The sequence below is a fragment of the Sorghum bicolor genome, chromosome 8 (genome assembly GCF_000003195.3).
Source record: "Sorghum bicolor cultivar BTx623 chromosome 8, Sorghum_bicolor_NCBIv3, whole genome shotgun sequence".
NCBI lineage: Eukaryota > Viridiplantae > Streptophyta > Magnoliopsida > Poales > Poaceae > Sorghum > Sorghum bicolor.
In genome coordinates this window covers 61,286,111-61,309,448 of record NC_012877.2, presented here as the reverse complement: position 1 = coordinate 61,309,448, position 23,338 = coordinate 61,286,111, and the positions used below count along the sequence as shown (strand labels likewise).

General features: G+C 41.9%; 2 protein-coding genes and 1 pseudogene across 2 annotated transcripts; 2 read left to right on the top strand and 1 right to left on the bottom strand.

The window, feature by feature from the left end:
* On the top strand, nt 989-4,552 carry LOC8086106. Its single transcript, XM_002443558.2, has 3 exons — nt 989-1,154; nt 2,067-3,396; nt 3,851-4,552. The coding sequence occupies exons 2-3, from the start codon at nt 2,083-2,085 to the stop codon at nt 4,325-4,327; spliced, it is 1,791 nt and encodes a 596-aa protein (XP_002443603.1). The 5' UTR covers nt 989-1,154; nt 2,067-2,082; the 3' UTR covers nt 4,328-4,552.
* LOC8071498 (copper transport protein ATX1) lies at nt 6,894-10,268 on the top strand. The gene is made up of 3 exons (XM_002443557.2): nt 6,894-7,161; nt 7,882-7,957; nt 9,871-10,268. Exons 1-3 carry the CDS (start codon nt 7,150-7,152, stop codon nt 10,044-10,046), a joined length of 264 nt encoding a protein of 87 aa, XP_002443602.1. The 5' UTR covers nt 6,894-7,149; the 3' UTR covers nt 10,047-10,268.
* Nucleotides 10,749-13,501, bottom strand: LOC8071497 (annotated as a pseudogene).

The following is a 23,338-nucleotide window of genomic DNA, read 5'->3' as shown; positions in this document are numbered from 1 at the left end:
GTGCCTCTATAGTGTTTATGCGATAGAATCTGCAATCAAAGTTGTTGTTGCATTTGCAAAAGAATATGTATGGAAAAGGTCGGGTTAGGTTAATTTATTTTTCCAAACAGACCCTAATTTAGAGGGGACACTCTTGCCTTGTGAGCACGTCCCACGAGAGAGCATATATGGTAAAAAAAGTAGACAAAAATATTATTTTAACATTTTCTAGGCCCTTAATCTCAAATGCATCTTTCGCCCATGTGTCCAGTTTTCCTAGTATAACAAAAACATACATTTTTTGAATAGTACATAACAAAAATATATATCCACTCATGTAGAAAAAATATTACTCCCACTGCTAAAAGATTGGGCTGATAGTTTATGAATCCAATCCATTGTTCCAAGAATTTCGAGCTAGCCACGGCCCATAACCGTTCGTACATTTCCCATCTAACCCATCTATTTATATTAAAAAAAATCATACCTAGATCTAGAAAAATTCAAAAGTTTTGATCTATTGGCACCTGTCCATGAGCCATATTCGGAACTACGATCCTTCCTACTCCCTCTATTCACAAAAAATATATATATATAATTATAGAATCTGTGTCAATCAAAGCAACTCAAGTTTAACCAAATTTATAGTAAATAATATTAGTAGTTATGTATTCAAACAAAATTCATTATAAAATACATTTTATAACTAATCTAACGGTATTTATTTTATATCTTGGATGATAATAGTTTTTTTTATATAAATTTAGTTAAATTTTAAACTATTTATCTTTTTAAAAAGCTAGAATCACATTCTTTCATGGAGTGAGTACTAAAAAAAAGTTGTATTTCGGGCCTTTCGCCTCTCCACGTTGGGCCGAAACAGAAAGGGCCCAAACTCCGAAACGAAAGCATCTGGCAGGCGCCCCCACGAATCATCGAAAAACTCAAACTGCCGCTCCCTCCCCTCCGACCGCCGCCTCATCTTCCGCCGAACCCGCCCCCACCCACCCACCAACCCCCCCGGAGCCGGAGCGTCCAGTGCAGCGGCAGCGGCAGCGGCGACCCCATCTCCCCGCCGCAACAACTCCTCGCTCGCCGCCTGGGCATCGGCGTGCCTCTCCTCCGCCTCCTCCTCTGCCGCTTCGCCGGTCTCGGGGATCCACCGGGATTCGTCGGTAAGGAACAACACAACCCTAACCTCCTCTGCTCTCTGCCGGATGTTGTTGTTCCCCGAAGCGTGGGGTTTGGTCTGCGGGATCTTCGAACTGCAACCCGAACAGTTCTCGAGTCTCGATCACTTAGACTAGGGGAGATCTGGGGCTGGTGCGGTCTCCTTGCTTCGTGTTGGTGCGGAAATGGAATCCGCGGCGTCCACGGTTCTTGGCTTCTTGTTCGGCTCGATTGTTTTTTTTTCTCTTCTTCGTCGCTAGCGCGCGCAAGATGAATGAAGATTGGTCCTTGTTTGGTTGGCGTATCAGTGGATTTCGTTTTCTTTGGCGCGGGTGCCGTTTACTTTGAATTCTTGGGTGGGTTCGAATGAGGTTTCTGGGGCTAGTCATTCTCCAGCCTGCAGGGGCGGTGTTCTTCCGATCATGTTTGGCGAGCATTAACTCACTGTACCGTTTCTTTGAGTCATGGATAGAAATCTTTGCTTTTTGATGAAAAGAAATTTGTATCATATCGCTTTTTACTTCATTATTACTCTGGGACTGAACCTCTGAATGAATGCCTAAAGTCACTGTCGTGGTCTCTGTAACAGTCACTACTTGGTCACCCTTTTTTTTTCTTTCAAAAAATTTTGGCACTATGTGTTCTTCTTCTTGTTATAGAACATAGATAGAAGAAGCATACTTTGTTTATATTGTTAGTGGGCACCGAATCTGAACAAGTTTTATGTCTTCATTTTGGTATGCTTTAACTGAAGAAACCATGTGTTGATCGATTTATTCTCTCCCCAAAACTACATGCTGTGTTTACCTTTATTAACAGCCTAAACATATGTGCTGATCGATTTATTTGCTCCCCAAAAATACATGATGTGCTTACCTTTATTAACAGCCTGTATTTTGTTTCTTTAATGAATCCAGTGTATCAGTGTATGCAATGGCTACAAGTCTTGGAATGGACGAATATGCAGAACTGGAGGTCTCTATGATGGATCCCACTGACAAGAAGCCTGCCTTCAGAGGCTTGAAACTGTACGTGAAAGAACTAGATTCAAAGACACTTCCTCCGTTTCTTGCTCGTTTGTGTTCTCCCGACAAGCCTTCCTCTTACTCTGAGGATGAGATCCTGTGCATTTTCGAGACTGCGTCTGAAGTTCATGGCCGCAGCATTGTGCCGCACATTGGACAGATTGTTTCAGCAGTTGTCAAGATCATGGCGTCAAATTCAAAGCCCTTGCATAGTGCTGGTTGCTCCAAGGTAGTTTGCACATTATCCCGCTACTGCATTGATCCCCTGGGTAGAGAAGAAGAGAAATATGAGATCATGGGCTCCCTTTGCCGTCCCCTATCTGATAGCTTAATGAATACTAACAAGAGCATCTCTTCTGGTTCGGCTCTTTGTATTGCTGCGCTTGTCCAGTCCAACAATTGGCAATTTGCATCTAATGAGTTGGTTAATGATGTTTGCTTGAAAGTGTCGGGCGCTCTAGAGGAGGCTCACTGCCAGACTGTTGTTCACGTAAGCTTGGTGGTTGCTCTGTTAAAACACAATCCTTTGACACTGGAGCCTTATGGACGATCATTGATAAGGTCAGGCTTGCAGATATTGGACCACAGCACTAAGGCAAACAATTCTCAGATGATTATGTCATCAATTCAGATGATATATTTGATCATGAGAAGCTTGAATGTGAGGATTATAAATTCTGAGATCAGTAGCATTATCCATGCTTTGGAGCACTTCCAAGATGGCTTTGTTTCAGATATATGCGCTGCAGCTTTCCAGGCAACCGAGACTGCTAAGTTACTTGGGAGGCAGGAGGAACATGGAGCCCACAAAAATGTCAGTCCTTTGGGAAGCTGTAGTGGTGGGAACAGCAGGAAGGGGTCAAATTCTCCAATTGATCATGCAGATATCAGAGACAGTGGATCTAGTGGATCTCCTCGTGAGTTACAATCTGTCCGTTGTTTTAGTGACTTCAATTCTCAGCCACCAGTTGGAGAATGCACTGGTATTCTTGGAACTTCGCGTGCAAGGCGGCGACTTTGGAGTTATGGAACTGACTTTTCACATGGGATGTCCAACGATGAGCTTTTCCACACTTCGGCACGTGATTATCATGAAAATCTGGGTATCATAGCACAATCTGATTCTGCTGATCTCGTCAAGTCAAGTAGGAGGCGCTCTGATGTGTTGACAAGAATTGGTGATCCATGTCCTACTTGTTTAACACCCAGAGCTACTAATCAGGTATATATGGCATATCATCATGTAAATTGAGCAGTTTTAGTATGATTGACATACTTATTATATTAAGGTCATGATGCATGAGTTACTATTTGCTGCCCTTTGGAAATTGGAATATTATTTCTGTTTGCTGCCCTTTGGAAATTGGAATATTATTTCTGTTTGCATTGTTCCTTGAATGATACCAGAAACAATCACTTTGACTTTTGTTGCAGAAGGAACAAATAGCTTTTACATTTTCCTTTTCTGGTCAGTTTTTTTTTCTTTTTTAAATACTGTCTTCCTATTCTTCGAGTGGTGTACTGGTGTATCCGTGTGTGGTAAATTTATAGGCATGCTGAATGTTTCTGTGCAGGGATACTCATTCTTCAGAACTTTGTTTGCAGAATGAAGTTTCACGATACTGCACCATTTGTAGATTAAAGTGAATTCTTCACACTTTTCTTTTTGAACTCAGGCGCGCAGGCGACAAGCTTTGTCAACTCCAAGGAAGCAGCTCCAGTCTTTGACCTATTGCAGTGATTCAGAAAGAGATGGCCATCGCCTACCTCCAAGATCAGCTTCAAGGTTGATGCATCGCCCAGACCATCTTTTGTTTCAAAAGAATTTTCAAAGTGAGGAAAGGAAAGGCTACTGCAACTCGCGACAGAGGAACCAATTGCGTACACAGACCACAGACTTGCTGAGCGAAGACTTGAAGTTCCCCACCAGCAGCAGGCGTTCTGATAGTGCACGGGCTCCTCCATGTGAAGAACGCCAATGTGATGCTGCTGCTGAACATCAGAAGGTGACTGGGATGGAGAAAAAAGAAACAAACTGTCGTCGAAGCAATCGATTAACTCTATTTATCTGTGCCATGGTCTTCGCTGTGTTGTTGCTAGCTTTGTGGAAGCAGCAGGACCCCAGTAAGGAACTGTACTTCGTGCCTACTTAGCTTATGTCTGTGACTGTGTAAGCTTGTCCCTTGTAAGAAAAAAAAGAGAGAGAGAGGTTCTTTTCGTTTCAGTGCCATTGTAATTGTGCATGAAGCCACACCCGCTTTCAGGAGTGGGTCTGATGTTTACTGTCGACAGGTAGTATACATGGAATGGTGTAAATTGGTTCTTTTGATACAAATGAGGTAGCTGTTGGAAAGCAATGGAAATTTGGATTTCTGGCAGTACATGCTTGTCTGTGTTTCTGAATGCGTTTTGAAATGGCATGATTGCTGGACATTCACTTTCACTGCGAAAGCTAAGCTGGCATGCATGATGATGGCAGAACCTTCAGTTGTGTTTATTTTATCATCTGACTGTTATTATATTTTTGTTTGTACTGTTATTTTATCAGAGTGCATTTGTCATGGGATTGCAGCCACGCAAGGCCTGATCCTCTCTGGCTCTGTGATTCTGCCTACAAGAGTTCATAGAGTCCATGTAAATACTACGGAGTACTAGCTAGTTAATATCTTCCTGAATAGTGTACTGGGAAAAGTAAAAGAAGCCATCGGATGTTTTGTCACTATGTTACTGTCCAGGCAGCTTGATGTGAGATAGCGAGGTACAGTTTTGTGTAGAATACTGCTGGATGGTCGTAGCTGATGCTGACAGATGGTTTTTGCAGTACACAAATAGTCGAGGCATGTATCTCGACACTGGAGGGAGATCTTGGTTGAGTGTAATGCATGGTCAGACAAACCTCATGGAGTACTTTGTTTCTGTAGATGAAATTTGAATATAGGGAAAACAAAGGCCTCTCTGTCAGTGGAAAGCATATGCAGATTCATTAATAGGCTCCGGTCCCTACAACACCGTTGCCAGGCATCGTGGAGTTTGTCGTCGGCACGACGGCGTCGTCCAATCCACGCGAGTTAACTGCAGATTTGTTTATAAATCCAGTCATTCAGATGATGCATGCTTGTCTCTGTTTTTTTTGAATGTGTTTTGAAAGGCCACGATTGCTGGACGTTGACTTTCGTTGTCAAAGAGCTAGGGCCTTGTTTAGTTCACTCTGAAAACCAAAAAGTTTCCAAGATTCCCCGTCACATCGAATCTTGTGGCATATGCATGAAACATTAAATATAGACGAAAATAAAAACTAATTACACAGTTTAGCTGGAAATCACGAGACGAATCTTTTGATCCTAGTTAGTCTATGATTGGATAATATTTGTCACAAACAAACGAAAGTGCTACAGTTCCGAAAAGTTTTCACTTTTCAGAACTAAACAAGGCCTAGGTAGCACGCATGAAGCATGATGGTCGCACAATCTTCGGTTACTGTATGTTCTATTGTTATCATCTGACCTGACTGCTAAACTGTCCAATCTGTACTTTTCTTTGGCCTTGTTCTATTTTTACTGTACTTTTCCCTCAACCATTATGTTGCTACTAGCTCTGTTTCATTACCCCAAATGTGGAGTACCACACAACTATTCCCTTAACCTTGTAAACCTTCGTAGAAGCACAACAGAATCTTAATTAGGGCTTATTTAGACTATCTTAATACCTATATAGTAACCAGATAACCTTATTACCTTTAAATTATAGTAACTAGATAAAATAATCTAGATTGAGAAATACCTTAGATTATAGATGGAATTAGTATTATATAGATTTTTACTATAATCCTATAATTCATCCCAAACTTATATTAATACGAGGGCCTATAATTAAGGATCCAAATGGTCCAAATCATCACACTCTTTGGTGGTAAAAGCTATTTAGAGATCGAGGCCTATTCTTTTAATCCTAACTAGAGAACCCACAAGATACCGTTTCAAGCTAGATCTATCGATGGCATTAGTCTATCCTTCTCTGTCCCCAAATCTCTCCTCTCTTTCCTTCCATTCCGAGCTAGCTAGCAGGTAAATGCCACGGTGGTCATACTTTTCTTTTGTTATCATCGTTGGAGAAGAAGTTCAAGGCCACCAAATTAGGACCTGTTTAGGGTTAGAGTCTAACATTTGTTGGGAGGGTCTCTATCGATGTATTGTGTAACGGCGATAGAAGGGGGCGACATGGAAGGTCAAAGGCGGGGCGAGGTAACCAAGACAACGAGGACAACAACGGTAGGGCTACGGTAGAAGAGAAAGATGAACTTTGGTTCAATGAACCTAGACACCTCTCGCCACCATTAAGGTTAATTACAAGGAGTGAGATAGTAAAACTATTATAAGTCTTACTCACAACACAATCTAAGTTAGGAAACGGTATCGTAATGAAAATAGAAAGAGTCCCTCTCTTTTTCAAACGGTTGTGTTCTGTCACCTCTAGCGGGCTACTCGCCGTTGCCACCGCCGCCACTATGGGAGCACGGGAGACGCGAAGTTGGTCGTGATGACACGACAGCGTGGGATACACGCTACGCTAGGACTGAGTCCGGTACACGGAGAATTTTTTTTAAATCAAAAAAAATCTACCCGACCTCGGTTCGGGGCACGTCGCGGACCCCACCACTCGACGCCCCCACCTGTCAGTGAAGGGAGGCTAGGCTCCTCCGGGTTGGAAGAAAACAAGAAGGGGGGAGTTCCTTCACCTTTGCGTCCGCGTCTGCGTCATCGCGTTGCGTTGCGTTGCGTTGCGTGTCTCCCGACTCCACCGGCCACCGCACCGCACCGCCGGCGCCCTGCCTGTGCCTGCCTGTATTTCTCTCCCTCCCGGAACCGCCCCCGTCCCACAGATCCCCCGTCCTCCGCTGCTTCTTCTCCCTGCGCGGACTCGCTCTCGCCATCAGGAGATTTCGCCCTCGACCCCGATCCTGCTCCCCTCTCGCGCTATGGCGGCCCAGGTAAATACCTCCCCTCCCCTTCCCTTCCGCTCGAATCGGAAATGATTGGTAGTACTAGATTTCCGGATGGAAGTAACTCGGTGATTTCTTCCGCTGGGTTAGCTTGTGAATCAGTAGGTGATCAGATGTGAGACCGTTTCAGGGGAGGAGGATGATGATGATATGCCGATGATTTAGTGTTTTTGACGTGCGCGTAGATCTAAATCTAAGGTAGGATTGATGATTACTATGTCTTGTTAGTTTGTTATTGGTCTGCTGCTGCTGTGTGGCCATGCTAGAGCCAACACACATGCTATTTACGATCAAGTGAGGAGGTGAGGATGTATTACCTCTGTTCCGGAGGTGAGGATGTATTATACCTCTGTTCCAAATTATAGGCCGTTTTGCCTCTTCTTTAGCAAAGAGAATCTATGCTGATGAAAAGCCAAGACGACTTATAATTTGGGGACGGAGGGAGTGCTACCTACATAGGTATTTATTTAGTGTCATTCTCCGCACAGATATAAAAAGGGTCACCAAAGTTATTAAACAGGCAAGTGTATGCATTTAGTAGTAGCGTTGGTAAAGCTTTAACCATACGAATTGCTGGACCTATGAAGTGTATGGAATCTGGAGAATCACGCCCGTGCTTTAATCTCCTCGTCCATTCACTGAAATGTAAAATTGGACTACTGGTTGCCAACTGATTCCTACATTTGTTTCCACCCTGGATGCATGCAGACTGTCGTACTCAAGGTTGGCATGTCCTGCCAAGGCTGTGTTGGAGCTGTTAAGCGGGTTCTGGGCAAGATGGAAGGTTGGTTTCTCACTCTTGCTTAATCTTTGTGTTTCTTCATCCTTCTATCAGATATTAGCAATTTGTATGTGGCACTGTCTGCCTTACCTTCAACTTTAATTGAGTGTTAGTTAGCAAAACTTGTCCATGCTTTGCAACCGGTTCTGAATGAGAATCTAGCATGATGGTCTATGGAAATTCTGGAGCAGTTGCATGCTTTTCCAATCTGTCTTCGCTATAACTAGTTAACTCGATATTGGCTGCCATTAAGTCATTTACCCTCAACAAAGCTTAGCAAGATAGCATGCTGTTTTGTTTGTCTCAAAGTTCTCACTGAATAGAAAACAGCTAGTTTCTAGGCGTGGTCTACTATCTATAGTTTCAATTTTTTTTGTCAGTATTTGATGAGTAGCAACTTTCCACAATTGAAACAAGACTTCTATGTTTCTAGGAAGACTGCAGCAGATAAGTATGAAATCAAATGAACACGAAATGCACCAGAAAGTTTTACTAGGATGTTATGCATAGCATTGCAATCAAATAGCATAATCCTCTCTTCACAGAATGCTTTGTGGAGAAATTCACAATGCAAGTTCTGAGTACTAAATTTTTAATTTTCTCCTGCTGGCTACTCTAAATTTACCACTTCTGTTTATGTGACATGTATTTGAATCATGTTAGTACAACATCTAGACATGTTATTGGTCAACTTTAAGGCAATTGTTTGGATACTAGTCTTAAATCACTAACTTAAGTGGACATAGATTACTAGATTGAGGTTTTCAGGTCCGCGAAGGCTGATTTGCCACTCTTGCTAAATATTTGCATTTTCCTTCTATCAGCTATTAGCAATTTGTAACTGGAATAGGATGCCTTGTCCTCAACTTTGTTGAACATTACCAAAACATGGCCATGCTTTTATACTGGTGCTGGACGAGAATCTGGCACAATATGATGGCCTACAGAATTTTTGAAGCAGTAGACATGCTTTTCCAGTTTTTTCTCCAGTGCAGTTGGTTACCAAGATTTGGGTTGATCAATTTAGTGATTTTGCTAGTTACCAGCGAAAAGTTTAACAATATATCATTCCTTTTCATTTCTCTCAAGGTTCTTGTTTCAAAGAATAGAAAACAGCTAGTTTCTAGGCATGTTTACTACCTGCAGTTCCATTTTGTCAGCATGAAAAATTTGTGTAGCAACTTCACTTTCCACATTTGAAACAAGTAATATTCACGATGTTTATGGTATCTGAAAGACTGCAACAGATAAATAAGAAATCAAATGAGCCTGAAGTGCACTAGAAAATTTTAGTAGGATGTTATGCATAGGATTGTAATCAAACTGCAACAGAATGGTTTGTAGAGAAATGCACTCTGTAAGTTCCAGGTATCACATTTTAAGTCTTCTCCCTGCTGGCCAGTCCTCTAAATTTACCATCTTTGTTTGTGTGACATACAACATCCAGAGTGTTATTTGTCGGACTTGTAAGGCAATTGCTTGAATGCTTGTCTATCAACTTAAGTGGAAGCAGATTACTAGGTTCAGCCTTTTTACAGTTTGCTTTGAACTACTTGGATACTAGTCTTAATTTGTTAACTTAAGTGGAAGTAATTGCTAGATCTAGCCTTTTTGCAATTTCCTCTGAATATATTAGGGTGCCACTGTCAGGGATTCTCCAAACTATATCTCTCCAGACCCACATGCAGGAGAACCACTACTAAATGTTACAGGGATTCAGAGATAGAAACTTCTCTTAGATTCTAGTGGAACCAGAAAATTCTGTTCTCACTGCCAAATGGCAGTCACTTAAATAAATATACTTATATCTGTTCCTAAGGATTTAGTTGGTTGAAAATCCTCAGGTGTTTTGATCAATTGCTGTTTTTTACAGTATCTGAGTCTAAACATATGCATTGGTGTTGTGGTTCCTTCAGGTGTTGAATCTTTCGATGTAGACATCAAGGAACAGAAGGTCACAGTGAAGGGTAATGTAACACCTGATGCTGTTCTGCAAACTGTTTCCAAGACGGGCAAGAAGACTGAGTTCTGGGAGGCTGAGCCCGTGACAACTGAATCTGCAGCCGCTCCTGCTGATGCTACTACTGCCTGACAAGTTCGATGTAAACAATCCCATGTGGAAAGTGTCCAGCAAAAATGTGAATGGGTCTGCCCTTATTGTATTTAGCTTGGAGATCTATATTACAAATAATTGCAAACTGCTAGCTCGATCTGTACATTTTACAGATGCTGTTCCTGTACTGTGATGTTTCCGTAAGTTTGGGGAAATGATATACCAATACTTGTATGATATATATGTCATGTTCTTTTAGCATTACTAGGCTACTTACTCGGTTACCGATGTGTGACCAGCATACCAGGCATGGAGCCATGGGATCCAACCCATCGTTTGGCACTTCGATGGTTGCTGGGTTACTGTACTGAGGTTGGAGCCTCAGATGAGGGTGAAGGATCTCCTGTTGTGTGGGTGGGGATCTCCTGTTGTGTGGGTGTGGATCTCTTTGTTCATCAGTGGTGGATTTTCACGCTTGCCTCAATACTTATTTGTTGATAGTAGAGCTACTATATCTTTCCTACGGCCACCTGAACCTGACTCTAGGTCTCCATTGGCGCGGCAAAGAAGGATTGCAAGAAGTGGTGCTTCAGGATGAGGTCATGTCATCATCGAATGGCCATGGATGAAGTACCATTGTTCTGAGGATGTGACTGTTGCATTCTTTGAGTTCGCTTGAAATGGTGGGCTTTCTGGACGCCTCTTGCTTAGGAGTGTTATTTCTAGTTGCTAATCGTGTTGTTTTGGATCTCCTGTTGTTGCTTAGGAATAGTTTTCAATGCTAATTAACTGTTATTGAACTTTGTTAGTGATACTTGTGAGACCCATCTTGCAAGAATCATGTCTGTCTTCATAAGCCTAAGCCTACAAGGATCGCGTGTTGTAGCTTCGTTTTCCTCATAAAGAACATGTTCATCAAGATTGTAAATAACAAACTAATCAACAACCGGTTCACATACAACCAGCATAACATGACATGGTTCTCTTACATGGAATTCAAAACTACTGAAATACCATTGTTGTCTAAAGACATACTGAAAGTCTGAAACCATAGGTAGCCAGAAAGAACAAAGACAGTGTGTGAATGTTAGACGATATCAAGGAGCTCAGATTTGAAAGTCCGACCTAGTCGAAGTCGGAGGCTCAGAAAAGGAAGCTCATCAAGCAGCTTAGTAAAAATGGGCAATAAAACTGGCAAAGTGCAAACTGCAATCGCCAGCCACAGGAGGCGAGGGGCTAGCACTGTGTATAAACCTGTTGCAAATGCCGTGGTGGTCGCCATGTATGAAAGCCACATGAGTTTCTTTGTAAATGATCTGTAGTAAAGCAAGAACCCAATATCCTCCCATCTTGCAATGATGCATATGAAGGCAACAGCAAGTGACGAGCACATTGCTAATGTATCAGAGATCAAGAATGCCTGAAATGCAGCCTTTCTTGCCATGGTGGGAAGTCCTTCGCTGTTGTATCCTCCGGGCAATGTAAAAGCAGCGGCGAAGGTAATTGTTGCGATAAGTATCGCCACTAAAAAGGTGTTGCCTATGAGCGTCTGGGTCAGTGACTTGAAAGCCTTACTTGACGCATTAGTTACCATATCCTTGACACACTTATGAATGTAGTAAACAAAGCTTGCATTGTTGGGATCTTTTTGCAACAGAACCATGGAAACTTCGTTCTGCATCAAGTACAAGAATGGCACAAATTGAGCTCAGTCAGGTACTACTTACAGAAACAAGTACTTTTTATAGAATTTTTAGGGGTGCACCTTTCTATTTTTTCTGAAATGTAATCTCCAAGTAACGATGTAACTATGTTCTAAAGCAGAGCATGTAACATGGCAATATAATAAATATATGCAAAAATTGAAAAAAAAAGATGGTACTATAAATGCAAATTTTGTATTGTGTGGAGTATTTCTTACATTTCTATTCTTTTCCATGGGATTAGAGGAGACCATTTTATGTAAATGTCAGATTCGTGACAATAGATATGGAAAGCAAATGTACCCAGTCCGAAATCTTATTGGGTGGTTCCTTCTCAGTCAACAACCCCGAACTTGGCTCCCTTCCATAACTGGAAATCATGGTGAAGTCTGTCGTCGTGTGGTTCAGGAGTAATGCTTGCAGAATTCTTGGATTGCATTTTTCGACTGCGTAATGCAGAGCAGTTTTCCCAACCTCACTTCGCATATTAACGAGCTTATTACGGAGTTGTTGTGACCCCATGACAAATTCTACGAACTCTGTGTGACCTGAGAGCACAGCTTCGTGGAGACATGTCCATCCATTTCGATCACAATAGGGAGCATCTGGACAATGCTTCAGAAGCTCTCGAGCAACACCAACATAGCCTCTTTGTGCTGCAGAAACAAGAAGAGGGCTACCACTTGTAGAGACGGAATACCCTAAAGACCAATCATGTTCCAATAGTACTTTTAAGACGTCAATCTTGTTCAAGAACACAGCCTGCTCCACTGCAGTATTTCTATAGCCATTTTCTTCCGTGGACAGGTCAGGACGCTTTTCTATAATCATCTTAGCGATGCCTGTAAAACAAATGAAGGCATCCCAAATTAACTAACTGTTGGCAAACCAGCCATGAAATCAAGAATTTTGGGTTACTTGTTCCATTTTATAAGATCTTAAAACAATAGTACAATACTCCCTCTGACCAAATTTATATAATAATAACATTTACACCAAATAAGTATTATTAGATTCTTCATTACATAGATCTTTGTAATACTCTCTATAATTTTAATCAAACTTGAGATGTTTTGACTCTCTAAGAAAGTTAGAATATGATCTATAATTTGGAACGGAGGGAATATGGATAATGACCATGCTAGAAAATCTATAGTTGTGAAGGCAGTATGAAATTCCTAACTCCAATTTCTAGTATGTGTCTGTTGTACTTCACATGTCTCACCTGAATTGCCATTTCTTACGGCAGCATGCAGAGCATTGAAGCCAGAGGTTCCTCCATGAGCAGAATCTTCAATTTCCAACAGTAGCTTGGTAATATCTTCATAGTCTCTCATCACCGAGATGAACATGGGAGACTCATCGTAGCTGTTCACAGCCCGTGACATCTCGGGCACCGCCCTTATTAGCTCCATCGCGAGCTCCCTGTGATCGCTGCGGATGGCGTGGTGGAGAGCGTTGGCACAAGATTGCATCCCTATGCCCATGGTTAAGGCAGAAATGTAGAAAAAATGAAGCTAAAGAGGTATGTCCCCTTGTAATGGCGGCGAGCAGTGGTGTCTCGCCATCATCGTTGAAGGCGGTGATAAGAGACCGGTTTTGATGCAGAACATCCATGCAGAATTCCCGGTGGCCATGGATGCTGGCGATGTGGAGGCAGGTGTTGCCTGCCTGAGTTGTTCCAAGCAGAACATCAAGGCCTTTCTCAGCCACCATGTTTTGCAATTTTCTTGAGTCACCATATATGGCAGCTTGCAGGAGATCTTTGTCCATTCGAGGCATAGCGGTAGCTGTAGAGCCTTCAATCTGGAGAAGGTACATTTTAAAGAACTATTATCAGGCAAACAAACCTCAAACAAAGGCATGCAGTACCTCTCCATAGTAAGAGACTAAGAGTGGTCCAAAACAGAACGTCTGAAATCAAACTTCAAAATTTCTCAAAACCAAAAAAAATAATAAAATCAACTTCAACATTTTTAACTACTACGGTACTTCTACATCCAAGTGTATACAACTGAAAATATAGGGGTAAATGAATTACTCCTAGATCAAAGGTAGTAATAACCGTATACGACTGAAAATCAAGAAGCGATCACATTAACCCGTATCGTCTGATATGTGTACACAACTATTACTCAAGCAAGGTAATTAGTTAATTGCAGATATACTGCAGATATTAGATAGATAACCCCTATTGGTTCCTACAGATATACTATAGTATGTAGTAGTATATCTGTACTAACCTGTCTCCTGCTTGGACCTTCGTGTGGCTCCGATGCACTTCCAAAGTCCAGACTCTAATGGAGCAAAACAGGGTCGCCAGGGAAGGACGGAGCATCCCCTGTCTTCTTTAGATTCAACGCAAGCGAGTCATGCGTCATATATAAATATTCTAAAAAGATATGCCTCCAAAATAAATATTATTATAGATACAGCTAGGTTACGCTCAGATGCGTTAATGATAATATTATTTTGGACAAAATTATAAGATCATGTATTTTGCAACAGAGGGAGTACTTTGAAAGTTTTTGAATCCGGCGCGCGCGACCGGTCTCATGAAACTATTTCTGAGCCTTTGGCTGGTGGCAAAGCAGGTACGGTGGCCATGTACTCTACTGATTCATTAAGGGAAAAAAATCATTACTTTTCTAAAGGCAAAGGGATGAGCAAGCATGTTGGATGCATAGAGTAGCATGATTTAGGGAATAAAGCTGATCAAAGAGGGGTTGGTTGATCTGCTCGTGAATGGGCGACGATGGTAAAACAACTAATTCATATTTCCCACGGTCGAGGAACTGTGAAATTATCTCACTCCAAGAGCATTGGGATAGTCCAGGATTTATTATTTTGTAAAATACTAGTGAAGAAACATTTTGTAATAAGTGAGGATATATAATTTGGCCATTTTTGCTAACTTATAGTGGCCTTTAGCGCCAGAAAAGCATGTGCCACATTCGCACGCTATAACTGGATTTGAGAGTATGTTTAGAATTTAGATTAATGTCGCGCACATGGTCAGGAAAGTGGCTTCGCAGTAATTTGTGCTTATATGTGTTGGACTTCACCAAGACGGCAGGACAGACATGCAACATATTAGAACTCAACCATCAGCAACAAGCCTACAGCGAGTTATGAGTCAGAGGAGAACTACTGAACCCATTGCTCCCCGCATATGACCACCAAGCATCTCATCTCATGGAACACGCAGAAGCAAACAAGCAGTCGTACTTTGAATCCGGCGACCAGTCTCTCACGAAACAATTAATTTCTGTCTATTGCTGGCTGATGGCAAAGCAGGTGGCTATATTATATGTACTTTACTGAGTCATTAAGAAAATTTTCATCACTTTCCTAAAGGCAAAAATATGAGCAAAGCATGTTGGACGCATGGCGCGAAGCATATGGTTTAGGGAATAAAGCTGATGAAATTAACATGGGGCTGGTTGATCATATAATGGGGACTGACTGATGGAGGCTATATAAGTGGGCGATGGTAAAATAATTCATTTTTAGTATGGTAGAGGACACGGCCGTGCCGGTAAAATTTGAGGCCCCTGTACCAAACTGTAAGGGCCTTGTTTACTTCCACCTCAAAACCCAAAATTTTTCAAATTCTCTGTCACATCGAATCTTTAGACGCATGTATGGAGTATTAAATATAGACGAAAAATAAAAACTAATCGTTTAGAACAGCGGCACGGTCTCCAAAACACAACTTTGACCTCTTATTTTTATAAAAATATTTAGAAAAAATTATATATGTATTTTTTATAAAAATAATTTTCAAGATAAATTTATTTATATAATTTTCATATTTGTAAACTCAACAATTTAAAAGTTATTGATGATTTATATTTTCAATGTTTAACCCAAATCTTGTCCAAAATGACTTCTAAATCTGATACGGAGGGAGTATCTTATATATGCATGAACCTTAGAACATTAGCCGTAATCATATAAAGGATAGTAAATTCAAATCAAAAGAAAAGATTAAAATGACATAGGACTTTCTTTTATAACAGTCCTGACTCATGCCTGTTCCAGGGCTAATCGTCCATCACGGAAGGAAACGGCATGAGCTTGAATTTATCCCTTATAGCTAGGCCTATAGCTGGCAGTCACTAGTAGTTTGCACACGCGTGGTGATGAATTAAAGATGAAGTGATGGTTTGTGACTAGTAAATCCAACAGAATTTGAGGCCCCAGGTAATTAGAGGCCCTGTTCCTTCGCACCGTTTGCACGCCCCTCGGCACGGCCCTGGTAGAGGAACTCACTGATGGAGGCATATAAGTGGGCATTTTTAGTATGATAGAGGAACTGACTGACGGAGGCCATATAATGGGGACCGCAAGAGAGATGCAAGACGGATGAGGATGACAGTCCATATTGTGTGAGTTGGATACATCGCCAGACTGAAAGAGATGATTTTGAACGCAAGACTGAAAGAGATGATGGTTATGGTTCATGCATCATTACGGTGACGTAGGAGGGGAGAAGGGGTGTGGTTGAGGTCTTGATCGAGAAGACGTGCTTAGTCATATTATATTCTCGATCACAAAAAAAGAAGTCATATTTTATTTCAGGATTGGGTGGAGGTTTAGATTAAAAGACATATATGGGTCAACGATGATTATTGAAGTCAATCAACTTAGGCTATCTCCAACAATAGAGACCTAAATCAGATACCCATTTAATAATTTGGGTTATACACAGTAAATGGGTCACCTCCCCCAAAACTTGGCTTCTCCAACAGCCTACGCAACTGATTTGCGCCCGTTGCGGATCCGCGTCGCCCTGCTCCCTGCCTTGCCCTGCCGGCCGCACGCCACCGCAGCAGCCAGGAGCAGCGCCTGCGAGGAGTAAAGATGACAATTTTTATTCGAAACCCGATGGGTAATTATCTCATTAGAGTAAGAGTATGGCTATTTTTTTTACGCATGGGTAAGATAATGGGAAAAAAGCTTTACCCAGCGGGTAAAGCGGGTAAGGGTACGGGACTGCATTGCCCATACCCGTTAACCCATGGGTAATTTTAACCCGATTCAATAAGTTAGAATCATAGGCCAAAATTTACCATACACAGCCTAAATCTAATAAAAATCATATATAACGCTGTCAAACCCTAGGCCTTCACCTTAGTACCTCACCCATCTGCTCCCTCCCCTTTCCTCTATCTCCTTGCGGCGGCCGCACAGCACGAAAACTTATGAATTTTGCCACTTGTTATCTAGTAACAATGAATTTATCAATTAGATTACATGATCAGGTGTTCATGAAGCTTGTATATTTGATGATTTTATTAATGTCTTGTGATGCTTTGGCTGAAATTGGGAGCCTGAAATATTTAAATATGTGTTTATTTTTTGTAAGTATTCTTGGAATCATGGGTAAGGATAACCCATGGGTTACCCGTTACCCGCGTGGGTAAGGGCATGAGAAAAACCTCTTACCCGTGCACGGGTATAGGTAAATTAGCGGATAAAATATTTTTTCGTGTAAGTACCCATTGCCATCTTTAGCGAGGAGGAAGAAGGGGAGGGCACCCCACCTTGGTGTCCGCGCCCGGTCTGCGAGGAGGAAGAAGGGGAGGGTGCCCCACCTTGGCGTCCGTGCCCCGCCTGTGAGGAGGAAGAAGGGGATCGAAGGGCGCCTCACCTTGGCATCCGCGCCTCTCCTGTGAGGAGGAAGAAGGGGAGGGCGCCTCACCTTGGCGTCCGTGCCCTGCCTGCAAGGAGGAAGAAGGGGCGGGCGCCCCACCTTGGCGTCCGTGCCCCGCCTGCGAGGAGGAAGAAGGGGAGGGTGCCCCACCTTGGCGTCTGCGCTTGGCCTGCGAGGAGGAAGAAGGGGAGGGCGCCTCACCTTGGTGTTTACGCCCAGCCTGCAAGGAGGAAGAAGGGGAGGGCGCCCCTCGGCACGCAGCGCCACCATCTCCTTCGTCCTCGCCATGGCCGCGTCGCGACCACGTCCGTGATGCCGAGCTCCTTCGTCGACGCACCGAGCCACCCTCGTCCTCGCCACCGAGCAGCGCCTCCGCGACGGCCACGGCCATGACCACCTGTGTCGTCCTCGTCTGCGCAGAGTTTGCGTCGCCTCTTCTGAAGACGCATATTTGCGTTTCCCCTCGGCTCCTACGCATAATGGGTAGTTTGTTTGGGTTGTCTGTTGGAACATGAATTTGGTGACGCAAAACACTGTTCGTGATGTATTTTGCGTTTTGGGGTACCTGTTGGAGACAGTCTTAGGAGTGTGCAAACGGGATGAGTGGTGGGAGCATCTTTTTTCTGCAGAGAGGGGAAAATAATGGAAAGTTGACTCCTCGCTCCCGCGTCGTCTGAACCAAAGTCTTGTTTGTTGGCTGATAAACTACGGCTGAAAGTACTGTTTATAATTTGTTAGTAGAGAAAAAACATTGTTGAATGGCTGATAGATTCGACAGATAAACTCAAACGAACAGGAAGTGGGTGGCTCCCACGGCACCTCTCCTCAGGCCCTGGCCCCTCGTACCAGCGCTACCCCCTGCTGCCTATGGCTTGGCAAGCAGCGATGACGGCGATGGGGGGACATCCTCCCTACCTTCTTCAACTTCCAGCGACCTGCTCTCCTCCCTCCTCTCTTCTTACTCCATGTCTTTAGCTTGGGTACGCATGTCGGTTTCCACACGGAGACAGCCGGATCTCCATCTTCCTTGGATCTGTTTGTTTCCGGTGGTGGGCGGGTGGCTGTGGCGAGTGTTTGAGAAAAAGAAGAGTTGTGAGTGTGGCCGGATCTCTTTGAAAAAAGAAGAGCTTAGCGGAAAAAAAAAACAACTGCACTTCTAGTTTTAGTTGCATATCCGAGCTCTACCAAATTAAAATTTTGGATCTAGAGACCAAATCTATGGAGTTCATGACTTCATGGAGGTCCTCAAGTAATGCTCTGGCTTCATATCTTGTGGTGTTGAAATAAAGTACCCAACACTGTTACGAATTACACACCCCAATCAAACAAATCGATTTATCTGTTTTGGCTCATCTCCAAACCCTTCACTTCCCATGCAATTCCCATAGCCCATAGGTGCCACTATACAAACATGAACCTTGGCACCGCCACTAACACTATACAAAAATGATTTTTTTTCAGGCGCCTTCTATTTTTTCAAAGGCAGCTTACTTAACAAACAGTATCTAATTAGCTCCGGGAGCACTACAGTTTGCAAACCATCCTTGAAAAATACACTTTTAGGGGCGGCTATGTTAAGTAAGCCATACCTGAACATATATATCTATTTTCAAGGGTGGTCAGATAAAGAGAAATGCCTCCAAAAGTATGTGAATTTTCAGGAATTGTTGACTTAAAAAAGGCCGTATTACAAATAAATTCATAACTTTTTTCAGATGAATTTGGATTTAGAAAAAATGTATTTAAAAAAATTGTAGAGCTCGTTTAGGATCCTAGACTAGATATATTAAGTTTTCAGATTGCCATCCTGACTTGGTCAACCGTTGTCTTGATTTGGTCACTTGCTAGCTTGTCCATGTTGCTAAGAGATAGTTGTCCACGGTTTGTCCACCAACACTCGGTCCCTCAGTCTAAGCCTCCATGTATGTACTTTACCTCTTCTTGACATGAACTCGCTTGACTTTCTCCATTGCCATCGATCGTCTTAGTGCTCAACAGCTATACCTCACAAAGACAAAAAAAAAAAAAACATGTTATACAACACCACAACTCTCGACCATAGTTATTTGGACCGGACCGGACCGGCGGTCGGACCGCTAAAAGACCGAACCAGGGACTACAACGGTTCGGTTCACTTAAAAGACCGCTCATGCAATTAGACCGCTAAAAACCAGCTGAACCGGCCGGTGTTTTATAAAATCGGTGAACCGGCCGGTTCTGTCTGGACCGTCTGGTCTTGTGGCGCGCGCTGTTGTCTGCTGCCCGCTGCCTGTGTGCGTAGCTGCTGCTGGGCCCAGCCTGCTGCTACTGCCGCCTGCACCGGACCACATTTGGAGGATGTGTCGGCTACTGCTGTGAACGTTTTGGAGAGAGTGACGATGACGTGTGCGTGTGGACATTGCCAGCCAAGTTTCATGAGTTGTTGACTTTGGACACCGCATTTTTAATTTCCAACAAAAAAATGAGCACTCTTAATTAAGGCGTTGTTTAGTTTCTGGAATAAAATTATTTTTATGTACCATAGCACTTTCGTTTGTATTTGGTAATTATTTAGACTAACTAGTCTCAAAACATTCGTCACACAAATTATAGGCAATTGTGTAATTAGTTATTTTTTATCTATATTTAATACTCCATGTATGTGCCGTAAGATTTGGTGTAACGGGAATCTTGAAATTTTTTTAGATTTTGAGTGGAACTAAACAAGGCCTAAATAAATTATTTTGATGAGCTCTCCCTAATAGTTTACTCTATTTAAACATTTGAGATCATTTTAATAATCGTGAATATTTGAATTACTATTTAAGTTTTTTTGAACCAATTTGTAGTGCTCCGTATCATATATATTTTATATAATTGTAGCTTTGTTGGAAAATGGTTATGGAATTGTGTTCTTTATTGGATTATGTGTATATATGATCAACTATATGTTACTAATGATTGGTTATATTTCATTACATTACACCGGTTTGAAGTTTTTGTGGCCGGTTCAATTCGTCCGGTCCAAAACAATCGAACCGGCGGTTCAACCGGTTCTTAACGGTTGGACCAGTGAACCGACAACCTTACCGGTTCGATCTCCAGTCCGGTCCTAATAACTTTGCTCTCGACACTAAATCAAAGCTCGATCATTTCTTGACAATCACTCACATTTTAGTGGGTAGGGCATGTTTGATAGAGATAATACGGCGAAACTCCGGTTTGTTTAATGGTATTTGGATGAAACCCATTTCAGGCAAAATATAGCCGGTTGGGCCTCCTGGCCCATCCAGATCCAGCTGTGGGGCAAACGTCAAAGGCCCAACGGGCTTCTCTTATGGGCCTAACCAGATCCAGCTGTGGGTCAAACGTCAAAGGCCCAACGGGCTTCTCTTATGGGCCTAACCAAGCAGGAGTTGGTTCTTATTGGCTTTGTTGCTGGTGGTTTTCGGTTGGTGATTGAACAGTTGCTGCTGCTGGTGCAGGTAGCCCTTCCGAACTGGCTGATTTTATACACAAGTACGTATAATTATATAATATATAATATAATAATGACACTACGTGTATCGATATAGAATGGTGTATATGTTACATTATTATTATTGGCATATTGTCTGATAGGTGCTCCTATCCGAGCAGTTGGGAAATGGGAGAAATCAGATCTGCTGATTGAGGAGGCCAGCAGGGCTATCAGACAGGAGATTGCATTGCCATCCATCAGCACGCACGCATGATTATGAGACAGGACTACAGGAGATCAATGCATGCATGCGTCACTCACTACGCAGCAACAAGATCGAGGAGGTTTTCGATTGCAGGAATCCTATCATATCGGCGGCACTGATCGAGTTCTACCGGTGATGCTGCTGCTGCTTCTTCTTCTTTAGCTTCTACCGGTGATGCTGCTGCTGCTGCTCTTCTTCTTCTTCTTTAGCTTTAAAAACAATTTTATCGGTGAAGCTGAACCTATTTTAGTGGATGGTTTCGTAGAATAGTTTCTCTTCGTTCTTATTAGAAGAAGGTATATACCCTTAATATCCTTTCTTTGTTTTTCTTTTCACATTTTTTGTTCTCTTTAATTTCTCTCTCTCGACCTTACTAAAACTAAATACAGTTAAAAAAAATTTTGATCAGCATGCATATCCATATTAACACTTTGGGCATGCGTGGATCTTTGGGTCCGTTCTTGTGTTGACCGCTAAGACGACGATCGATTCAGCATACTCCGTATATATGGTGCCTATTTGATGCAATGGCCATCCATGTGGATATGATCGATATGATATATTCTGCATCGATTTGCGCAAGGAACAAAGCAGGCAGCAAAAAAGAAAGAAGCAAGGAATTCCTGTTCGTAGGCAGAGAGACACACATCGACACACATGCAACAAATATTACATGGTATGCTGGTACGTACATATACGAATACGATAAGGCTCGATAAGCAGATACAATATACTCTCATCATACCAAATTATTAGGTATTCCAAAAATTTTGGAAAGTTAAAACATTATTTTATGTTTGACCAATTTTTTATGATAAAGTAATAACATTTATAATATTAACTATGTATCTAATGTTGTATTGTTCAAAGATTCTACGTGAAGGAAAATCTTGAATTTTTTTAAGAACTAAGGCCTTGTTTAGTTGGACAAAATTTTTAGCTTTGGCTAGTATAGCATTTTCGTTTGTATTTAGTAACTATTATTCAATTATAGACTAATTAAGCTCAAAAGATTTATCTTGTAAATTACAAACAAAGTGTATAATTAGTTATTTTTTTATTTATATTTAATACTTTATATATGTGTCTAAAGATTTGATGTGATGAGAAATCTTAAAAAATTTTAAAAACTAAACAATGCCTAAACAAGGCCTAAGACACTAGTATCAAGCACTGCACACCTACCACTCTGATGTAGGAGTATGTGAAAATAATGAAGGATACCATGCATGAAAAAGGCCATGCATGAACCAAAGGCCAGACAGTAGGAGTACGAGATGTGCTTGTGCAACTCGTACTGTTTTTGAGTGGAATTGATTTGACGTGCAATAATGCAGAGGGAGACACTACAGTATATATTGGAAATGGGCATCGTGACAGCACAGCGCTCGGTTGGATGCTGGACCAGGACCCTAGAAAGCAGGCATGGTACCCCTAGAGGCAGCAGGACCGGCCTACTACTCGTACTACAAAATGTAGTTCTCCTAGTGCCGTGTTTAGTTCCAAAAAATTTTGGGAAATGGACACTGTAGCATTTTCGTTTGTATTTGACAAATATTGTCCAATCATGGACTAACTAGGCTCAAAAGATTTGTCTCGTCAATTTCGACCAAACTGTGCAATTAGTTTTTATTTTCGTCTATATTTAATACTCCATGCATGCGTCTAAAGATTCGATGTGACGGAGAATGTGAAAAATTTTACAAAATTTTCTGGAAAGTAAAGGCCTTGTTTAGTTCGAAAAATTTTCAAGATTCCCCGTCACATCGAATTTTTTGTCGCATACATAGAGCACTAAATGTAGACGAAAATAAAAACTAATTGCACAGTTTACCTGTAATTTGTGAGATGAATCTTTTGACCCTAGTTACTCCGTGATTGGACAATGTTTTCAGAACTGTAGCACTTTCGTTTTTATTTGACAAATATTATCCAATCATGAAGTAACTAGACTTAAAAGATTCATCTTGTGATTTATCGATAAACTGTGCAATTAGTTTTTATTTTCGTCTATATTTAATACTCCATATATGTGCCGTAAAATTTGATGTGACGGGGAATCTAAATTTTTTTTTGGTTTTTAGGGTGAACTAAACAAGGCCTTAGTGTTTTTAGTTAGTAATAAAACACTACCACTGGTCAAACACTAGAAAATCCTTACTAGGAGGCATACCACTAGTCAAACACTAGGGAATCCTCACTAGGAGGCATTTACTAGAGAAAGTTTATACTAAATTTTAAATGCTAAAACACTAGGAGAACTCC

Excerpts from the sequence above, each read along its gene's own strand:
- LOC8086106 (XM_002443558.2), top strand. The coding sequence starts at position 2,083 with ATGGCTACAAGTCTTGGAATGGACGAATATGCAGAACTGGAGGTCTCT. Across the intron at positions 3,397-3,850 it reads CACCCAGAGCTACTAATCAG|GCGCGCAGGCGACAAGCTTT; the intron begins GTATATATGGCA and ends TTTTGAACTCAG.
- LOC8071498 (XM_002443557.2), top strand. Across the intron at positions 7,958-9,870 it reads GGTTCTGGGCAAGATGGAAG|GTGTTGAATCTTTCGATGTA; the intron begins GTTGGTTTCTCA and ends TGGTTCCTTCAG.